Source organism: Coccomyxa subellipsoidea, assembly GCF_000258705.1.
Source record: "Coccomyxa subellipsoidea C-169, whole genome shotgun sequence".
NCBI lineage: Eukaryota > Viridiplantae > Chlorophyta > Trebouxiophyceae > Coccomyxaceae > Coccomyxa > Coccomyxa subellipsoidea.
The window spans coordinates 1,820,851-1,838,597 of record NW_005178033.1 but is presented as its reverse complement, the minus strand read 5'-3'; the positions used below and the strand labels follow the sequence as shown (position 1 = coordinate 1,838,597).

At 57.1% G+C, this 17,747-nt stretch overlaps 2 protein-coding genes across 2 annotated transcripts; one reads left to right on the top strand and one right to left on the bottom strand.

The window, feature by feature from the left end:
* Positions 1–3,086: 3,086 nt before the first annotated feature.
* COCSUDRAFT_53836 (leucine carboxyl methyltransferase family protein) lies at positions 3,087–6,329 on the bottom strand (the record flags this gene model as incomplete). The annotated part of the gene is made up of 10 exons (XM_005646977.1): positions 3,087–3,485; positions 3,611–3,662; positions 3,813–3,961; positions 4,086–4,133; positions 4,291–4,504; positions 4,639–4,745; positions 4,859–5,007; positions 5,178–5,266; positions 5,375–5,423; positions 6,311–6,329. The coding sequence occupies 10 exons, from the start codon at positions 6,327–6,329 to the stop codon at positions 3,372–3,374; spliced, it is 990 nt and encodes a 329-aa protein (XP_005647034.1). The 3' UTR covers positions 3,087–3,371.
* Positions 6,330–13,222: 6,893 nt separating this feature from the next.
* COCSUDRAFT_53835 (PLP-dependent transferase) lies at positions 13,223–17,524 on the top strand. Its single transcript, XM_005646976.1, has 11 exons — positions 13,223–13,469; positions 13,783–13,852; positions 13,982–14,047; positions 14,133–14,212; positions 14,357–14,511; positions 14,631–14,833; positions 15,027–15,206; positions 15,502–15,662; positions 15,882–16,113; positions 16,367–16,537; positions 16,809–17,524. The coding sequence occupies exons 1-11, from the start codon at positions 13,414–13,416 to the stop codon at positions 16,902–16,904; spliced, it is 1,470 nt and encodes a 489-aa protein (XP_005647033.1). The 5' UTR covers positions 13,223–13,413; the 3' UTR covers positions 16,905–17,524.
* Positions 17,525–17,747: the final 223 nt, after the last annotated feature.

Below are 17,747 nucleotides of genomic sequence, written 5' to 3'. Positions count from 1 at the left end.
GTGTCACCAGAGACGCCGGAGACGCTGGGGCACGGCGCGGACCACAGCAGGCGTGGCAGGGCATCGGCTCGGAAACCGAGTGTTGCTTCGCGCGCGCCCATGTCAGCCTCACCCACCATACCCAGCCCCGGCCTTGAGCTGGGCAGCCCTGGGACGGGCGGCTGCGCCAAGCGCCCCGCCCGCCACGCACCGGCCAGCACCGCAGCCCGCAACACCCGGGCCCGCCTGTCCCATGGTGTGATCCTTCCACCTCCTCAGTAATCTGGAGGAACTCCGAGAATGTAGTGCAGGTCCTAGGCACCGCTTCAACTAGGGGTGCACCATGGAGGGCAGGAGGAAGGTGTTGTAGATGAAATCTCATATATCTCTATGTGGGTGAATGTCTGCCAGAGTGGGATGACACGCAATTATGAGCAGCCTGGCCTGAGCATCTCTCTGTATGTTGCAGACGATGCGCCGGCAGAGGGCCCCACGGAGGCGGCTGCCTCCCCGCCGCTCTTCAAGGAGCCAACCTCAAGGCGGCCGGTGAGGAAGGCGCGTCGCACGATACCGCACACAGACTGTGATTCCGATGAGGACGAGGAGACCCCCACTGTGGCTGTGGAAGGCCGCACCAGGCGAAGGGAGCACGTGTCCGGCAGCCAGGTTGCCGAGCTGGCGCGTCGGGGCCGCGAGCGGTCACTGCCTGGCCGAGCAGCCGTCGAGGGCAGCGCGGTGAAGGGGCCCTATGACGAAACGACCTGGAACACACTCATGGAGCTGGGCTATGCGCCCACCCCGGCGCAGGGGCAGTCCGGCACCTTCCGCACGCCGCGCGAGTTCAACCCGGCGGCCGCCACGCCGCCGCTCGTGCACACCGATGCGCTGGCCGGCTGCAAGCGCACTCCGGCAGGGCCTCAGGGCGCCTCGCCGCCCGGGCCCTTGCTGTCCGCGGCCAAGATGCTCAGCAACAGCCGCACGCCCGCCTTTGCGCGCAAGCGTTCCGTCGCCGCAGAGCTTGCAGCGGCCGCCGCATCGGGCGGCGATGCAGCGCGGCCGGCAGGGCCGTCGCGTCGGGGCGGTGCATCTGCGGCCGAGCGGGGAAGCAAATCTACTGAGGCTCTTGATGGGATGGCGGTGCTTGCGGCTGCTGCGGCTGACAGCGCCAGCGAGGAGAGATCAGAGCGGCAGCGCCGGCAGCAGGAGCCATTCACGCCGACGTCATCTGCCAAAGAGCGCGCGCTGGCGGGGCCGGACAGGGATGATGCGCTGGATGGTCTGGTCAGGCCGCTGCTGTTCACCACCCCCCTGGGTGGCCTCACGCCGGGGGCGACCCCCACTAGCGTGGCGGCGGCGATGGAGCAACAGCCGTCCGCGTCTGCCGATCTTGGGCGGGCCACGCCTCGGCACAGCCCCCTGGTGCTGCGGCAAGCGCTGCACCTTGTTCCCCCCGTCATCTTCCCCCACAACTTCAAGGGCACAGCGCCGTCCTGTATCCAACTGACCCCCCAAGCCGAGGTGCGCCACCAGCCTGTGCTTCCCTGTGCGCGGGAAAGAGAGGCATTGCAATGCATTGTCTGCCGTGCGGCAAGACTTGTGTGCATGACGGGAAGGAAACTGGACAGGCTGATTTTTCTGGTGTTTTCAGGTAAGGTTGGAAGCTGCTTTGCAAAGTTCGCGTGAGGTTTACAAGGTTTGGGTTGTTGAAGCAGGCTGGCGGGGCGGGCAGCAGTGGCGGTTCTCCTGAAGGAGAGAGCGCAAGGGAGCGGCAGGCGGAGCCCGCCAGCACCAGCAAGACGGAGGCTCTCCCAGACTGGATGCAGGGCGTCACTCTCGTGGGCCAGGCGCATGTCTCCGACGCCGCACAGCTTCCAGAGTGCCTGCGCTCGCCGCAACCAAGCGCGGCGGCCAACCTGCAGAGTTGGACGTCCATCAGCGGCCAGGACGTGATCACCAACGTGATCACCAACCCGCAGTGGGCCCACTACTTCCTGGAGGTGTCGCGCCACGCCATGGCTGATCCGGCCGACTCGCTGTCACTGCTGCGCGCCGTGCAGGCCGGTGGCGCCCCCCTCTACGCCCTCGCGCAGGCGCGCCCTCTCACCTGGCCTGCTGCATCGCTGACCCCTCCGCATACACACCCCTGCTGGCAGTCTTGCCCTGCTGGGAAATGCTGGAGGGATAGTGTCAGGCCCATCGATTGCATAAACTAGTTGACACTCACCTGTAAGAATGCAGCTGGAGGGTGACTCGAAGCCGAGGGATTGTCTTGAATAACGGATTAAATGCAGCAGCCGGTTGAGCTGGGCTTGGTGTGTTGCGCAGGGCGTGATGCAGTGCGAGGATGTTGAAGCAGTTGCCAGGCCGGATGGGGAAGCCGCGGAGGGCACAGCAGAGGGCGCAGTCTCTGCGGACGCCCCAGAGCCGCAGCGGCCGAGGGAGGACCCACAGAGCCCCAGCCCAACCGCCAGCAAAGAGAATGAGGGCGACGCCGCCTGTGGCAACAGTGCTGCCGGCGTGCAAGCTGCACTGGACCGCGTACAGTACGGCTGCAGCGGCGTGGCAGCCATGAGCACCGGCGCCGATGCAGAGCAGGCCAACTCCTCCATGAGCAGTGCAAAGGAGGCCACACTGAGCCCGTCGCACTTTCTGCTGAAAGAATGCTGTTGAGTATTGGGGGCCAGCTCCGGTGCAAGATCTAGGGCAGTGTGGGAAAGCAACAGGGCATTTTGTCGTGTGAATTTCGTCCACAATTTTTGGGGTTCTGCAGAAAGGCCTGTCAGACTCCGGTTGAATACTTACTTCTAGGCTGATGTCTATTATCAATTTTGTTCTGTACTGGTATCAGGAGCCCAAAGCTACTGCTAAAGTCACGTTTGTGCATCTAGTGCTCCATCAAGAAAGTCTGTTCAGGTGAGACAGTGTAGAAAGCTTCGTAGCGAGCTTGGGACAATTCTCTGTGATTGCCAGCTGTAGAATTAGCGTCAAGTTGACACACTGTCAACGTCAAGATGGCCTCCAACTTATGAACGTGTTGTTGGCAGTCTGGAGGATCCTCCATCCAGTTCCAGCCAATATGATGAATAAAGCAAGATGCATTTTTTTTTGCGCCGCACAAAGAAATTACAAGTGATCTTATAAGCTGGTCCGTAGCAACTTGTAAAAATCATTGCAACTCCCTACCATTGAACAGAATTCATTGGGTGACAACGATGATCTGTACCTCACCAAGCCTTATCATAACAGCATCATAATGCAGAACCACTCTCGGCAAGTGTCACACATCTTGTAGAAATGTTGAGAACAAGGGCAAGTAAACTTCGGTGATTGGAAGACACCTGCAATACATTTTACCAAGCATGTCCAAACATCTCATGAGTCCAAACATCTGATCAGTCAGCTCTGGGGAAGGGCACACGGCCTGCCGGAGGCGCCTTCTGCTTGAAGCCAAAGTCTTGCAAGACTCCGGAAGCATCATTCAAAGCGAGGACAATGCAGTAGTGGTCCTGCAAGCAGCAGTGATTAAGGAGGTCAAAAGCAAAATCACGACAGTGTGACACGTCACTGCTACATATCCACAGCACAAAGAGGCGAAGCACAATGTCGGATAGCCGAAGCCCTAGAAGGATACCTGTATCATGTGCCATTCCTCAAACTCATCGAAGATTTCAAGTCGCTCTGCCCTGCAGTTGAGCAGAGCAGAAGAGAAATTAAGACCTCGCCATGATACCATCTAAAAAAACATTGCACAGCTTTCCAGCAGTTGCACAAATACTTCACGAACACAAGAAGAGTGTGGACAACTGCCAAGAGCCCAAGGCAGCAGAATTCACCTGCGCTTCTCAGCAGGATCAAGGTAAGCACGATATATGGTGGTCATGTCCTTGGCATCCGCGCGCTGCCAGCCATTGTTAAGGAAGCGGTCCTGATGAGCTTTCAGATCTGGCGTTGCTTGAAGTCCCCTCAATGGACATCCTCGGGACTGTCAGTGCACAGCACCTTCACTGCTGGTACTGCAGAGTGGCTAATCATGGGCAAATCGCCTGTGAATTATGATATCAAAGGCACTTCCCAGGAAGCTGAAGGCACCCAGAGACCTAGCTCACCTCTAGATTCATCAGCATCTGCCTCCCAAATGCATCGCCTGGCTTGATCTGGCCACACCACTCAGTCAGCAAAATCACCCAAGCTTCTTCACTCAACCCAGCACCACCATGCAACTGAAATGAACACACTCACGCCGTCAATGTTTTCAATGTGAAAACCTCCATGTGGCATGCCAGCATGGTGGCCAGCACGTCTGCTCTGCACCTGTTCGTACACCACGCATGCAGCTGTGCTGAGGAAGCTGCCCAGCCATCGTACCACTGCTGAGCTCTCCTCTGCCTCCATGTACACCAGCACACACTCTGCCAGCACATATGTGGGCAGCTGTGGGTTGAAGCCGGCCGCAAGCAGGGCGGCCTCCACCCCTTTGACATCCCGGAGGTCAGCTGGCAACACGCTGAGCGCATCTGTCTGAATTCTGCCCTCGCCTGAAGATCTCAGACAGAATTATCGGATCATAATCAAGTTACTTCACTGCATTGCTGCTAATTTCCACCCAGCAAGGACCACGAAGCCACATAAACAGCAATGTCTTCGGAACAATTATTCAACGTACCTGGATGTATCTTCTCCTTTGCATCTGGCCCTAGCTGCTCATGCAAAGCTGCATTTCCAGCAATGATGGCCGCCTTCTTCTGTGTGACTTCCTTGAAGTCAACCTCAAACCATCGTGCTTTTCTTCTGTCCTCACCCTGCAGGACTGACATTGATCAATGGTGGATGATATGAATATTAGCAGGCTCTGTTGCCTTGGGCTTGGAAGTGTCCTCACCTCGACGTTGAAAAAGGTAGTGTCGAATCCAGCGCCAAGAGAGAGGACTTGTGCCACACTCTGTTGCTCATGCGGTGCAGTGGATTGGCTGATCACATCAAAAAATTGTTGAAGGAGCTGCCTCAAAGCCAAAAGTCGAGCGAAGTATCCTGGAAGTCAGACCACGACTTATCAGATCCCCATTAGCACATGCATTTGCAAATACATTCAGAGCATTCTCCACCCAGCGGTATATCGATGTATTCCTATATGAATGCTCTGTGGAACAAAGACCAATAGATTGAACTCGACGGTTATAGTCATAGACACTTTAAACTACCTCGATTGATCAGTGGAGACCTCTTCGACGAACGTCTTACGAAATATTTGATGAAGTCATCCTTGAAGTATCCTAGATTTGCGCAAGACCTGTGCGGTGACAGAGGCAACCCTCAACAAAATAGACAATGTCCTCATTATATTGATCCAGCTCTTGTAGAGACGGACTAGTAGCTCAATAGAGCTTCAAAAACTCACAGCTTTGATATCTGGGCGTCGTCGTTGGTTCCCTGCACTGAAATATCTCCTCCTCTGTTTAATGTTGGCACCGAAGTCATATCATCTGCCTATGTGGGTGTACCACACTCTGCACATGCACTTCAATGGATCTCTGTAAAATGCTACAGCGATGCGGCTACGTGTGGCGAGTGATGCTGCAGGGAAATTCGAGAATCCAAGGAAGGTGAAGCTGTTCCCAGCGCTTTCGAGATCAGTTGCCTACTTTGGCAGCCCGAGCAAGTATCAAGCTTGTCAAGTCTGATCATCAAACCCAAGGTGTTGCGTTGCTTATGCTAGAGTTTCCAGCCGGCGGAGGGGAAGGCGGCTTAGTGTTATGCGGCTGGCTGTGCTCATCGCGACAATAGTGAGTAGACCTTGTTCGGTTGGGAGTGGGAATGCTCAGATGAAATTTTGCGAGGCCAAACCCTTGCGTCTTGTTCCACTCAGGCGCTTTTCCACAGAAATCCAATTAGGCAGAGGTCTTTTTGTGCCATTTCATTGCCTTCGGTACTGCCATGTTTAACAAGTGACGCTTCTCCTCTCTCATCCTGTTGGAGTGGCCTCTGCATACAGCAAGGCCTGTCGGTGCCCGTACAAGCGTGGCCCCATTTCTAATATGGCCTCTGGTGTCATGTGCAGGTTGAAGAGGAGATCGCCCCCTTGCCCTCTGCATTGCTGCTGTGTCAAGCAGGACTCTGGTGGCTTCCCTTGAGCACAGCAGAAGCCTTGGAGAACTGCTGATGCGGAAAGCAGGCTGCCAGGGCCATTATCAGGAGCCCTGGGGTACCCGGTGGTCCACCCTGGGACGGGAGCATGTCCCAGAATGATGCATCACAGCAACAGGGGATCCTGGGAGTGCGGTCGTTTGCAGTGCAGCTTGACAGCGACAGCGACGCAGGCTCTGTGCGGTCCAACGGGATTGACTCCCCGCCATTGGAGCGCAAGCCCGAAGAGAGGGACAGTGCGCGCAGAGCAACACTTGCCGCGCTCGGTCTGGTTCCGGGGCCTCCACCTCCAGTGCAGCCCAGCCAGCAGCAGGCCTCCAGCCCAAGCCTGACATCCAGGGGAGGGTCCGCATTCGCGCAGCCATCAGCACAGAAGTCAGCCAGGGACACTGCAGCATCCAGTGCGGCGCCCGCGCTAAAGGCAGACCACAGGAGACCCAATAGCCCAGTGCAGCCACCACGGAGCAGCGGTTTTGGTGCAGATAGCTGGCAGAGCGCAGCTCTGTTCAATCCAACAGGCCCTGTAGGAGGTCGGGCTGTGTACAATAATCTTGATAGTGAGCCTGCTGGAAGCGAAGGACTCCCCACAGTGCGTCGCACCGCCCACTGCATTGTGCCCACTACATTGCTCCTGTTTTGTTTCATTCACCATTTTTTGGTTCTGTTGTGCTTGGCCGAAACAAGGCATGTTCTTGGCGGTGAATGACAAGCATGTGGTGTGCAGGATGAAAGCTTGACAAGCAGTATTAATCTACACATGCAGGAGTCGAACCACACCAACTCCTTTCTGTCACCACAGAGGTACGGTGCACCTGCAGCAAGAAGTTTGTTGTGTGCATACCTGCTGCTTTGCACGTGTGCTGTCAAAGGACAAGTAGTGATTGTTCGAGCGTGCGCCCAGGGCACCAATGAATGCGCTGCAAGAGGTGGAGGCTGCCGAGGCCGCAGCGCCCCTGCTGAGCAGTGCGGGGGTGGACCGTACCTCCAGTGGCGGCGCAACGGGCAGCGTGAGCGACACAGGATCAGGCAGTGATCCGGCAGCAGCCGGCGCTGCAGGGACCTCGCCCCCATCCCCACCAACCTCCCTCGTGCCCAGCTCGCCCTTCCAGGCTGTGCAGGCAAGCGACACACCTCTCTCTTTGCCCTGGCATGTCTTTCACGTCCCTCGGAATCTTTACCGAAAGATGTGAAGTCCCCCACCCTGTCATGATTGCTGTCGCCACCCATATTGCCCAGAACACCCTCAGAAGCAGGGCAACACAGGCCTGCTGCACAATGGGGACCGCAGAGCTCTGCTTCAGAAGCCATTGCTGCAGCTAGAATGACACAGCGGTGGCCTGCAGGTGTTCGACGCGGCGGAGCCGTTTGTGGCGCCGCTGGTGCCGCCGATCCGCACCAAGGGCCCGTCGCCCAGCCCCAGCGGCACGCCGTCCGTGCGCACGTCGTCGCGCTTCACTGAGCGCTTCACGTCACCCACCACCACGCGCATCGTGGACGAGCTGCTGGACGAAGTCGTCGCGCACAGGCTGACCCCCAGAGACTCCGCCAGTGCGCGCCCCTTGCTGGCTCAACTGCCTCACTGTTGTCCCTTTCTTTCAACAGGATTGCTGCAATATCTTGTTCCGTCCTGCTTGCATGCATTTGGCTTGACTTTGCAAATGCTGAAGTCTGCCGTTGACTTGCAGGCTCTGGCAGGCAGAACGAGCATCCGGCGCGGCCCAGAGTACCCCGAGCCGGCAGTGACGAAGCAGTGGATTTGCCCAGAGTGAAGCCTGCACAGGTGTGTCATCTGGTGCCGCCATCTTGCTGCGTTCATGGATGTTAGCCACAAGAAGTGTCGCTGCCCGAGGCGCCTGAGGGAGGGACATGACTGACTTGCATGTGCGCAGGACATCAAGAGAGGGGCAGGGGCCGGCAGCAGTTTCAGAGATCTGGAGACACCTGCGGCCGCCGGCGGGCTGACAGCGTCAGCTGTGCCCGGGGGACCTGATGGGGAGTCGAGCCGGGCATCATCGCAGGCGCTGTCCGAGGAGCAGCGCGCGAGCAGCATCGGCGAGGAGCTGAAGATGGTGATGAAGAGCGAGCGAGGCGGCCGCCTGGCGCGCAACTCGGCCGAGCTGCTGGCCGGCGACAAGCCCGGCGAGTTCACGGTGGTCACCGAGGAGGGCAGCAGCATCCCGGTGGCCGTCAAGGACGTCGCCGGCGCCATGGCTGCGCCAGATAGCACAAACACGGATGCTCCAGTGACGCCCACGCGCAACTGGTGGGGCAGCATGACGGCCGCGCTGGGGCTGAAAGCCGGCGCTGAGAGCGAGGCCCCGGGGCCAGCGCCGCGCGAGGAAGGCCTGCCGGAGGCCGAAGCCGCTCAGGCGCCGCCCATCGCAGAGCAGAGCGAAGCGCCTGCTGCCGCTGCAGAACAGGAGCCGTTGCCCGTGTCGGCTTTTGCGAACGATGTGGCCGTCAAGCCTGTCTCGGCTGAGACGACCGACAGCAGTGCCGTACAAGGTGCTCTCATCTCTGCTTTCGACAATGATTACATTGCTGAGCATGGTCCTACACAGGTCACTTTTAGATTGCCTGGTTGGTGTTCTGTTTCTCATGGGTCTTTGGTGATGGCACAGGTCCAAAGGCTGCGGCCGGAGATGTGCTGGTGTCGCCACCAGTAAAGGGCGTCCCGGCAGAGGACGCCAAGCCCCAGACGACTGGCAGCGGCATTGGGGAGCCACTCTCCCTGGACAGCCTGCGGGCATTATCTCTGCCCCCCGACCCGGCAGTCCCAACAGAAAAGAGGCCCTCGCAAGAATATGAAAGGGCCAGCAGGACGTCCTCCCGTCGGACCTCCTTCCACATGGATACTGCCAACAGCTTTGAGGAGGACACCCTGGGCACCGTGCCGGACCCCTCCCACCGCGTCTCCCTGGACATGATGGGCGCGCCTGAGGGCTCCGCAATCGCATCCATGTTTGCTAAGTCTGGGGCCGCCTCCGCCTTTGCCGCCGGCCCCGTGACGCAGCTGGGCACGGCCGACAGAACGCGCTCTGAGGCCGCCTTCATGGAGGCGGAGCCCCTGCAGATGACAGTGAAGAAGAGGCAGCCGCGGAGGCCTTCGGTGCAGCCAGTCCCGGAGGCACCTCGGGTCACCGTGACGGCCGAGCGCACCCGCTCCGAGATCGCCTTCGACGAAGCCCTGCCGCTGGAGCGGCCGCGCGCGCGCAGCAAGCAGCCTGCCGCTGCTGCGGCGTCCGCCCCAGCCGCCGCTGCTGCGGCGTCGGCCCCGGCCGCCACTGCGCCGGCCACGTGGGACAACGCGGTGCCGCTGGAGCTCACACGCAAGCGGGGAGGGGCCCCGGCAGCAGTCGCTCCTGCTGCTGCCGCTTCGCCTGCTGCCACTGCTGCTGCTCCGGAGGAGAAGGCTGGGGCTTGGGAGGCGGCCGTCCCGTTGGAGAGCAGCAAGCGCAAGGCCGCACCAAGCTCGCAGAGGCAGGCGGACGCGCCCCCCGGCCCCTCTGTGGAGCCTGCGCCGCAGCCCAGGGCCAGCTCGAGGTCGGCGCGGAGCAGCCGTGGCAGGTCGCCGCCCCCGGCGCAAGTGGGGGACTTCTCGGACGAGGCGGAGTTCCCGCACGACCCCGACCTGGCCCGCGACGACCGGGAGCCCCTCATGCACAACCTGGTCGGGCGCTACTCGCTGGAGTCCTCTGGCACAGAGCGCTACGACCTCTACATCGACCGCGCCGCCGCCTACGCCAAGGCGCAGGAGGGCGTGCGCACCGCCGCCCTTGCGGCGGTGCGCCTCCTTGCTCTTGTCTCCTTCAGATGCCTGCTGTTCATGCTTGTCTTACATGCACCTTTGCCAGCCACCAAGGTAATAAAAGGCAATGCAAGTCTTGGAACCTTCAAGAGGCTAACGCTGGTGTTCTTTTGGCGCAGGGGCATCCGGTCCCGTCGCGGGCGTCGTCACAGGGCTCCATGGACTCGTCCTGCGCGACGCCGTTTGTTTTGTCGCGGCGCGTGCCGCACATGGGCGGGATTGCCGCAGGCACGCAGGCGCCGCAGCTGCGCGGGATCCACGAGGGAGCCGGCATAGAGCCGGAGCCGGACATCGACATCCCCGAAACCGGCACGCCCACCTCCGAATCGGATTTGGACGAGGCAGAGGGAGACGCCCTCTTCTTCCCCGGCCAGGACAAAGGTGCATCTTCCGCCTGACGCACTGATTCCTTCATTAGGGTGCATTTGAAGATCATCATGTAAATGTGACAAAACAATCTTGTAATGCAAGGAGGGGTAAAGAGGGCGCCAGCACAAATGATCAAGCTGTATTGCTAGCTAGTGTGGAATGCGGTGGGTCCTGAACCTGATCGCAGGAGATTTGCACCTCTGCGTAGGGGGCGAGGGCAGGAAGGCCACCGGCAACAACATGCACGGCCTGGTGGGCGTGTCGCACGCCTCCCCGCCGCCTTCTGCCTTTGCGTCGGCGCAACCGCCCAGGTCTGTCTTTGCCGACGCGCAGCTGCCGGCATCCCACAGCGAGGCCGAGAACGAGAACGGCCCCTTCCCCGCGCCTGGCACGGCAGAGCCGACCATCAGGGCACAAAACACCACCAGAAGGACCTCACAGGTGTGCCAATTCAAGCAATCGCTCCTGCGCATGCCAAGGCTGTGAAGGGGTGTGCCGCAACGGAGTATTTTTGGCAGCAGGCTTCATTGGTGAGCAGGACTGTGGCAGACATCTGTAATGGTATTTGCCTAAGTTTGGAACAGTATCAAAAGTGGTGAGCAGGACTGTAGCAGCCAGCTGTGATGGTGTTGGCCTGAAGATGCAGTGTGAGCGGGTTTTGTTTGTGAGAGCATGGTTTGGAGCTGTGGCTGATGCCGGCAGTGGGATGCTGTGCAGGCGGAGGGCAAAGCACGGCCGGGGAATGGGCGGACAGATCTGGAGGCCGAGCAGCGCAGCAGCCCTGAGAGTGCGCCAAAGAAGGTGCCGCAGGCCGCCAAGCCTGCCTTCTTCTGTTGCTTTGGCCGCCCGGCCACGCGGCAGTGAGCCGGGTCCAGATCCTCTTTTTCTTCCTTTTGTGTGTGCCACCGGCGTCAGCGCGATCGAGTGCAGGATGCAGCAAGGATAGTTGAGCTCCAGAAGATACTCCGAGAGATGTGCATGGACAGTGGAGTTGCGTCCTTAAGTAGTTGTAAGCCTGCGAGTTGGCCATGAAGGTGTCAGGGGGCATCCTTTGGTGCACATACCAGACAGTCCACGCCAAACCTGGGGAGGCTGCTGTGTGTTGATGGAGGGCCAGTCAAAAAAATCTCTCCCTCAGCACTCCGCAAATTTGTCTTCTTCTGTGTCAGCGGCAATAATGCCCGTCTTTGCCAGCATTTGCAGGGGTTTTTCAAGTCACGCCGTGAGCTGTTGCAGATTTGAGGGGACAGCTCAAGTCTGAGCAGCAGCTAACAAGCACTTTTTGCGTTGTGTTGTTTTGTTTCTTTGCCCAGCATGTCTCAGGAGTGGCCGGGAGCTCAAAACGATCCTGAATGACGCTATATCTGATTGGCAAACCTGTTCTCTTTCTTGGCCGGTGTTGCGAGCTTGGGTTGGTGATGCCTTGGGAGCACAGGTGACAGTGCGGGTTGAGCATGATAATCGGCAGTTCATTGGGGCCCATCTAGGTTGATCCTGACACAGGATGGCGTGCCATCTATAACGGTATAACGATGCTATGCAAGGGTGTTGCCATTCCCCAATCTGCAGAGAGTGTCCTGCCAGAATTTCCCTGCAGACTATCAGGTTTTCTGTCTATGACGGATTGGTCCCAATGTTGTCTGTTGGAAGCTGATTGCACAGCTGTGCCTCACCAATGCCGCATGCGGCATCGTGAATGTTTTGCTGCAGCTGGTAATTCAGATAATACCCTTGCTTTCATTTACCGATCAATGCACCTGTGTATTTTGACTTCAGCAAGCTGCCTGTGCCACATAGTGCACTGCATGCTCAGCAGATGGCATGCGCAAGTGCATGCCGAGCTTTCAAAGTTTGGCTGCGCATTGGCTGCATTGCATGCAAGCATGAGAGAGAGAGAGAAACATTACATCATGCCAGCCAACAAGGCTGATTAGATGTTCACTGTATCTAGATCAGTGTTTACGCGTCCTAATGAGAGTCTGATAAATTGAGCCACCTGTACAAGATCATCTTGCCACATGAACTGACGCATAGTGGTAATACTGGGCCTAAACAGGCTGTCATACCTAGCACGCAGATCATGAAGCGCAGGACATTCAAAGACAATATGCCGTTCATCACCAATGGCCTGAGTGTTGCACAAGTGACAGAAACGTTCCGAGCGAGGTACTCGATTCCCCCAACGACCCTGATCAACTGGAAGACCGTGACAACCAGTACGAAAGCGCAGGAAGAGTCTAAGCGTGGTGGCAGACACAGAGATCCTAAGACAATGGCGACGGGGATGAATAGCAGCAAACCAGTTCTAATAGGTACAAAGTCGAGCCCCTTGTGTTGCACAGGTCCTAGGACACAAGGCCAAATTCTCCCAGTGTGCATCTAATTGACCCTGTAACTGTTGTCTAACCTGGGCCAAAGAGATCTGATCCATAGTATTGCAAGCAATGTCTAGGGAATACCCAAGCTTTTGCAGGGCCTTGTGTAAACTCCAAGCCCAGTTCTTTGTATTGTGCACAATAGCATCCCTGCAATCGTCCAGTGCAATTTTCCTATGCAGGCTTGTAGGTGGCAGGCCAGCAAGATTGTTCCAGAATCGAATTGATCGAAGTAACCACAGATCTTGTAAGGGCGTTTCCTGCAACTCTCTAAAGCATGAATACATTGCAATGTTCATGAATCAATTGATCAAACAGTAAATTTCACAGTCTCTCCAGTATTCCTTTTGCGGGCCAATGAAAGCCTCATAAACCTCCATTGCTTGCTCACAGCATCCTACGGCACATCTTGCAATGCATGCGTGCATAGCTCTGAATTCCGTGGTCCCCTCACTCAACTCCCCTACCACCGCCTATCCCACCGCCACTTACGTTATGAGCTTCGACAGAGCTATTCGTCTTTCAATGCAATGCATTCTCCAGGGCAGATGCGGTTCATGCAGCTGCATATGTAATTGCTTGCTGCGACGAGTGACTTACCTCATGCATCGAGCATTTAGAACTTGAAATTCAGTTGGTGAAGGCTTGTTGTGGAGGATGGAGCAGTCTGCACCGTTGGTGCCCTGATCTGAAAGATGTAGGAAGAGTGACCGCAGACAGTACCGTCACAAACTCATCAAGATGTCCCATGGAACCTTATCCCCTCCCTTCTTTGTCGCTCTGGCGACGATGGCCAGGTGGTGCAACGTTCTTGGAGACTGTATATGCTGCTGCTGCAAAATATCTTTTTAAATGCATGGTATTATCGTTGTTCAATATTGCTGCTCTATGTATTTTTGGCTGATTCATACCAAATTCATTGGTCCTTGTTGTGCGCTCGGAATGCTCTTCTGGCAACGCACACCGTTTGTAGCAGTCTACCTTTGCTGCCTGCAGTCAAGTGGAAGCTTAGACAGCTCGACAAGACTTCCATAGAAAAAGTTACTTAGTGCACGTGTGTTAAGTGCACTTTCAAGGGGGCTGAGACCTACACTCTTTGTTGCTGCGCAGCTGGACCATTCTCTTCATCATGGGGCACATTCGGGACTTGTTTAGGCGGCGATATAGTCCAGAGAGAAAGGTGTGCATGGACGCCTTAATGTTGGAGAGGCTCGTCCAACAAACATGGAGCGGCATTTCATGGACCAGCATCATTGATCGAAGTCCTCCTAGAGCCTGCATGGAGTAACCAGCTTGTCACTGTGCACAGGGCTATGCTCCTATACGACAGGACTATGAGGATTTCTACACACGGCGCATGTTCTACAGGATACATGTAAGATATCATGTAAAGCAGGAATTCTTTAACCCCCACGCATGCATCGGAGACCTGCTGTTTTGAGCTTGTTTCCTGCATGCAGGACTGTTGGAACAGACCGATCTGCAGCGCACCAGACTCTCACATCGACGTCATGGAGCGAACTGCCGTATCTGGTCAGAAGTGAGAGCAACTGCTTATGCTTCCTTTATCTGTGCGACAAATAGTAGTGCTTGATTGCTACTCTTATCTACATGGCGCCCTGGGGTTGGTGCCTTGTCTTGGCTCTGTATTGAGCTTGGCCTAGAGCTGTGTGTGTCGCTGCAGGCCCTTGACTTTGACCGGTCGAGTGAGGCGCTGCCTCAACCTGGGCTCATACAACTACCTGGGCTTTGCAGCGTCAGACGAGTATTGCACGCCGCGTGTGCAGGACGCCATGAACTCATATGGATGGGCCATGTGCAGTTCCCGCCTTGATGCAGGTAGATATCGGAGTCTCCACCCCTCAAGACAGGCCTGCACCAGCTCACATTCCAGAATGAAGATACACGAAAGAAGGTGGCCTGTTGTGTGGCAATATGGCTCCCATGGTCATGTGCAGGTACCACACCGGTGCATCTGGAGTTGGAGGCAGCGGTGGCAGACTTTGTGGGGAAGGAGGCGGCGCTGACGTTCGGCATGGGGTTTGCCACAAACAGCATTGTGCTGCCTGCGCTCGTGGGCAAGGGCGGCCTCATCATCAGCGACTCTCTGAACCACGCCTCCATTGTGGCTGGTTCCCGAGGCTCTGGGGCTAAGGTCAAGGTAAGCTTACTGCATCTCAACACCAGCAAGCCTGTCTCCTGACATCTGGACAGCCGCCTGTGAGCTAAGTCTTTGCATGGACCTGTGAGCCACCTCCTGAATTACATTCCTAGAGGTCATCTGTGGCCCCAGGGTCCAGAGAAATCCACATTCTTCAGGCGCAATTGAGGGGTCATCATGGGGTGTGGTCCAGGTGTTTGCCCACAACGATGTGGAGCATCTGGAGTTGGTGCTGTGGAGGGCTATAGCGGAGGGGCAGCCTCGCACGCGGCGGCCCTGGAAAAAGATCCTGATCGTGGTGGAGGGCGTGTACAGCATGGAGGGGGAGTCTGCCAAGCTGGCAGCCATTGTGGCCGTCAAGAAGAAGTACAAGGTGCGCTGTCCTGGTTTTTCCTGCAGCTAAAGCTGCATGCTGCACAGAAGCCAGGTGTGGCCGTTCACGTCAGGAGTGGCCGTTCATGTCCTCACGCCAATATCCCCCCAATTGTCTTTTCAAGGCTGATGTTGTGTCGATACAGCGTAGCGCTGCTTTCGTACAATTTATCATATCCCAGAGTGGCATGTGCTTGAAAGCTGTGGTCAACCTGACACCAGGTTGACACCAAGTGAAGCTTCATTTGGCAAACAAGCTTTTTCAAGTTTGAATTCTGAGGACTGTTATCTGCCAGGCGTACTTGTATTTGGACGAGGCTCACAGCATCGGGGCGCTGGGCAAGGGCGGCCGGGGGGTGTGCGAGGCGCAGGGCGTGGACCCAGCCGATGTGGACATCATGATGGGCACCTTCACCAAGTCCTTTGGCTCCTGCGGCGGCTACATCGCCGGGGACAGGTGCTCCTCTCGCTGGAGTCCAAGACCAAACTTTTTCCACTGTGCACTCGCATACTCCGCTGTCATGCAGCTGTCGTTGCTGTAGAGTTTGGGAGTTTGATGTGCCATCAAACAGCTCGAAATTTTGCCTGTTGACATGGAAAGCGGCGCTTTGCTGATCACAACCAGGTTGCAGAGTTGGTGCACAGTGCTTTTACTCTTGCACAACGCGCGGGGCAGGGACCTGATCGCGTACCTGCGGAGCGTGGCGCCAGGGCACTACTATGCGACGAGCATGGCGCCGCCGGCAGCGCAGCAGATCATCGCCGCGCTGCAGGTGGTGAGCGGCCAGGACGGCACGGACCGCGGCTCGCGCAAGATCGCGGCACTGCACGAGAATAGCAACTACTTCCGCCGCCGCCTGCTGGACATGGGCTGCAATGTGCTCGGCGACTGGGACTCCCCAGTCATGGTGAGCGCCCTCGTGCGGCCTGCATGTATGCCATGTGTGTGAAGGCCCCTGAAGCTCACTGCCTGCATGGTGAAGTCCTCCGGCTGCCTGCTGTATATCTTGAATGTGATGCATGGACCTGTCCCCTCTCCGAAGGTCATCACACACGCCATTGCACAGCAGCAGTGAGGGTGCTCTTGTTGTATGGTGGCTCTGACGCAATCTTGTCCTGGGAGAAGAGGGGGACTGAAAAGAGCGACGCATGCTGGTGCAGCCGCTGATGCTGTTCAACCCGGGGAAGATTGCGGCGACGTCGCGGCTGTGCTGGGAGCGCGGGGTGGCGCTCGTGGTGGTGGGCTTCCCGGCCACGCCGCTGCTGACGGCTCGCGCGCGCATCTGCATCTCCGCCTCCCACACCCGCAAGGACCTCGACTACGCCCTCGAGGTGCGCCCCCACTCAGTCCCTGCCCGCCTGCACGACTGTGACATGTGCTTGACTAGGACTTTTAGCACATGTCATGCTATCCTGCAAAGCGCCTACTCGCAGCTTCTGGGAGTCAACACTGGACACCACCGGTAAGATATGTTCTTGAAAACCGTCTGGTCATACTTTTGTATTCACTTGCGTAAGTCACTGAATGTATGCATTGCTGAAGTGGTCATGTTAGAGGCATGCTCCCGATAGATTGCAAAGGTGGGCATGGACATCTGTGCAGGTGCTGAGTGAGGCATGCGATCTGGTGATGACAAAGTACAACGCCAGCAAGACAATGCTGTCACACGGAGCGCAGGTCATTATGAATGGCCACTGACGGAATCTGCCGAGCGTATATACGGTACATATATCTGTTCCAGCCACCAGCATTGTTTAGCAGCATTGCAGTAATCTGTGATCAGCTGGGCTCATTCAGCCGGCCTTGCAGCTGCGGATGAAGCGCTTCTGCCGTGATGTTTGGGGTGTTTGCCCCTGATACTTTTATACGTTGCAATGCTCAAGGACAGACTTGAGCAGAGTGACGTGCTGGTAGGCACAAATAATGGAAGAGCGCCATGGCTAGCCAGCGCTGATACCATGTGCCTGTAGACAATTTGATATGCCACACATGTGGGACTTTCTTTCCTGGGAGGTTGTTATTTGACACGCTCGCTTCCAAGGGCATTGACAAAGGTTTGTGGATGAATACTGCTTTCCAAGCAAGCTATATTACTGATGTGCCATCAAGAATGTGGGCTCTGCAGCTAGTCCTGACCCCGCTGCCCAGTGCTGGTGGGACACTTGTGGGCGGCACCAGCCAGATATTGGTAGATGGTTGCTTGCCAAGTGGGTGTCACCACCATGATGAGAGTTGCAGGTGAATATATACCTAGGCCGCCGGGGTTCATCCGTCGCACACTGATAACGTGCTATCTGTAAGACACCCAGGTCTCTGACAGCGCCTGAGACTTGCTGAGTATTATTGCCGCCATTGCCACGTGTGTCACACAATATTGCACACATGTGCACATCAGGCCTCGAGGCCTCACTCAGGCCTCGGAGGCATGTGCCGCCGCATACGCATGGCACCGCCGGCCCGCCTCAGCTGCATGCTTCATGAATCTGATCAGATGTTCCGGCACCAACGATATAAGTGTGGGGCGTTTGTCGGAACTCGACC

Bases quoted from the DNA above. Each gene is read 5' to 3' on its own strand.
- COCSUDRAFT_53835 (XM_005646976.1), top strand. From the start codon at position 13,414: ATGTCCCATGGAACCTTATCCCCTCCCTTCTTTGTCGCTCTGGCGACG. The intron at 14,048-14,132 runs GTAAGATATCAT...TCCTGCATGCAG, and splicing joins GCATGTTCTACAGGATACAT to GACTGTTGGAACAGACCGAT. The intron at 14,213-14,356 runs GTGAGAGCAACT...GTGTCGCTGCAG, and splicing joins ACTGCCGTATCTGGTCAGAA to GCCCTTGACTTTGACCGGTC.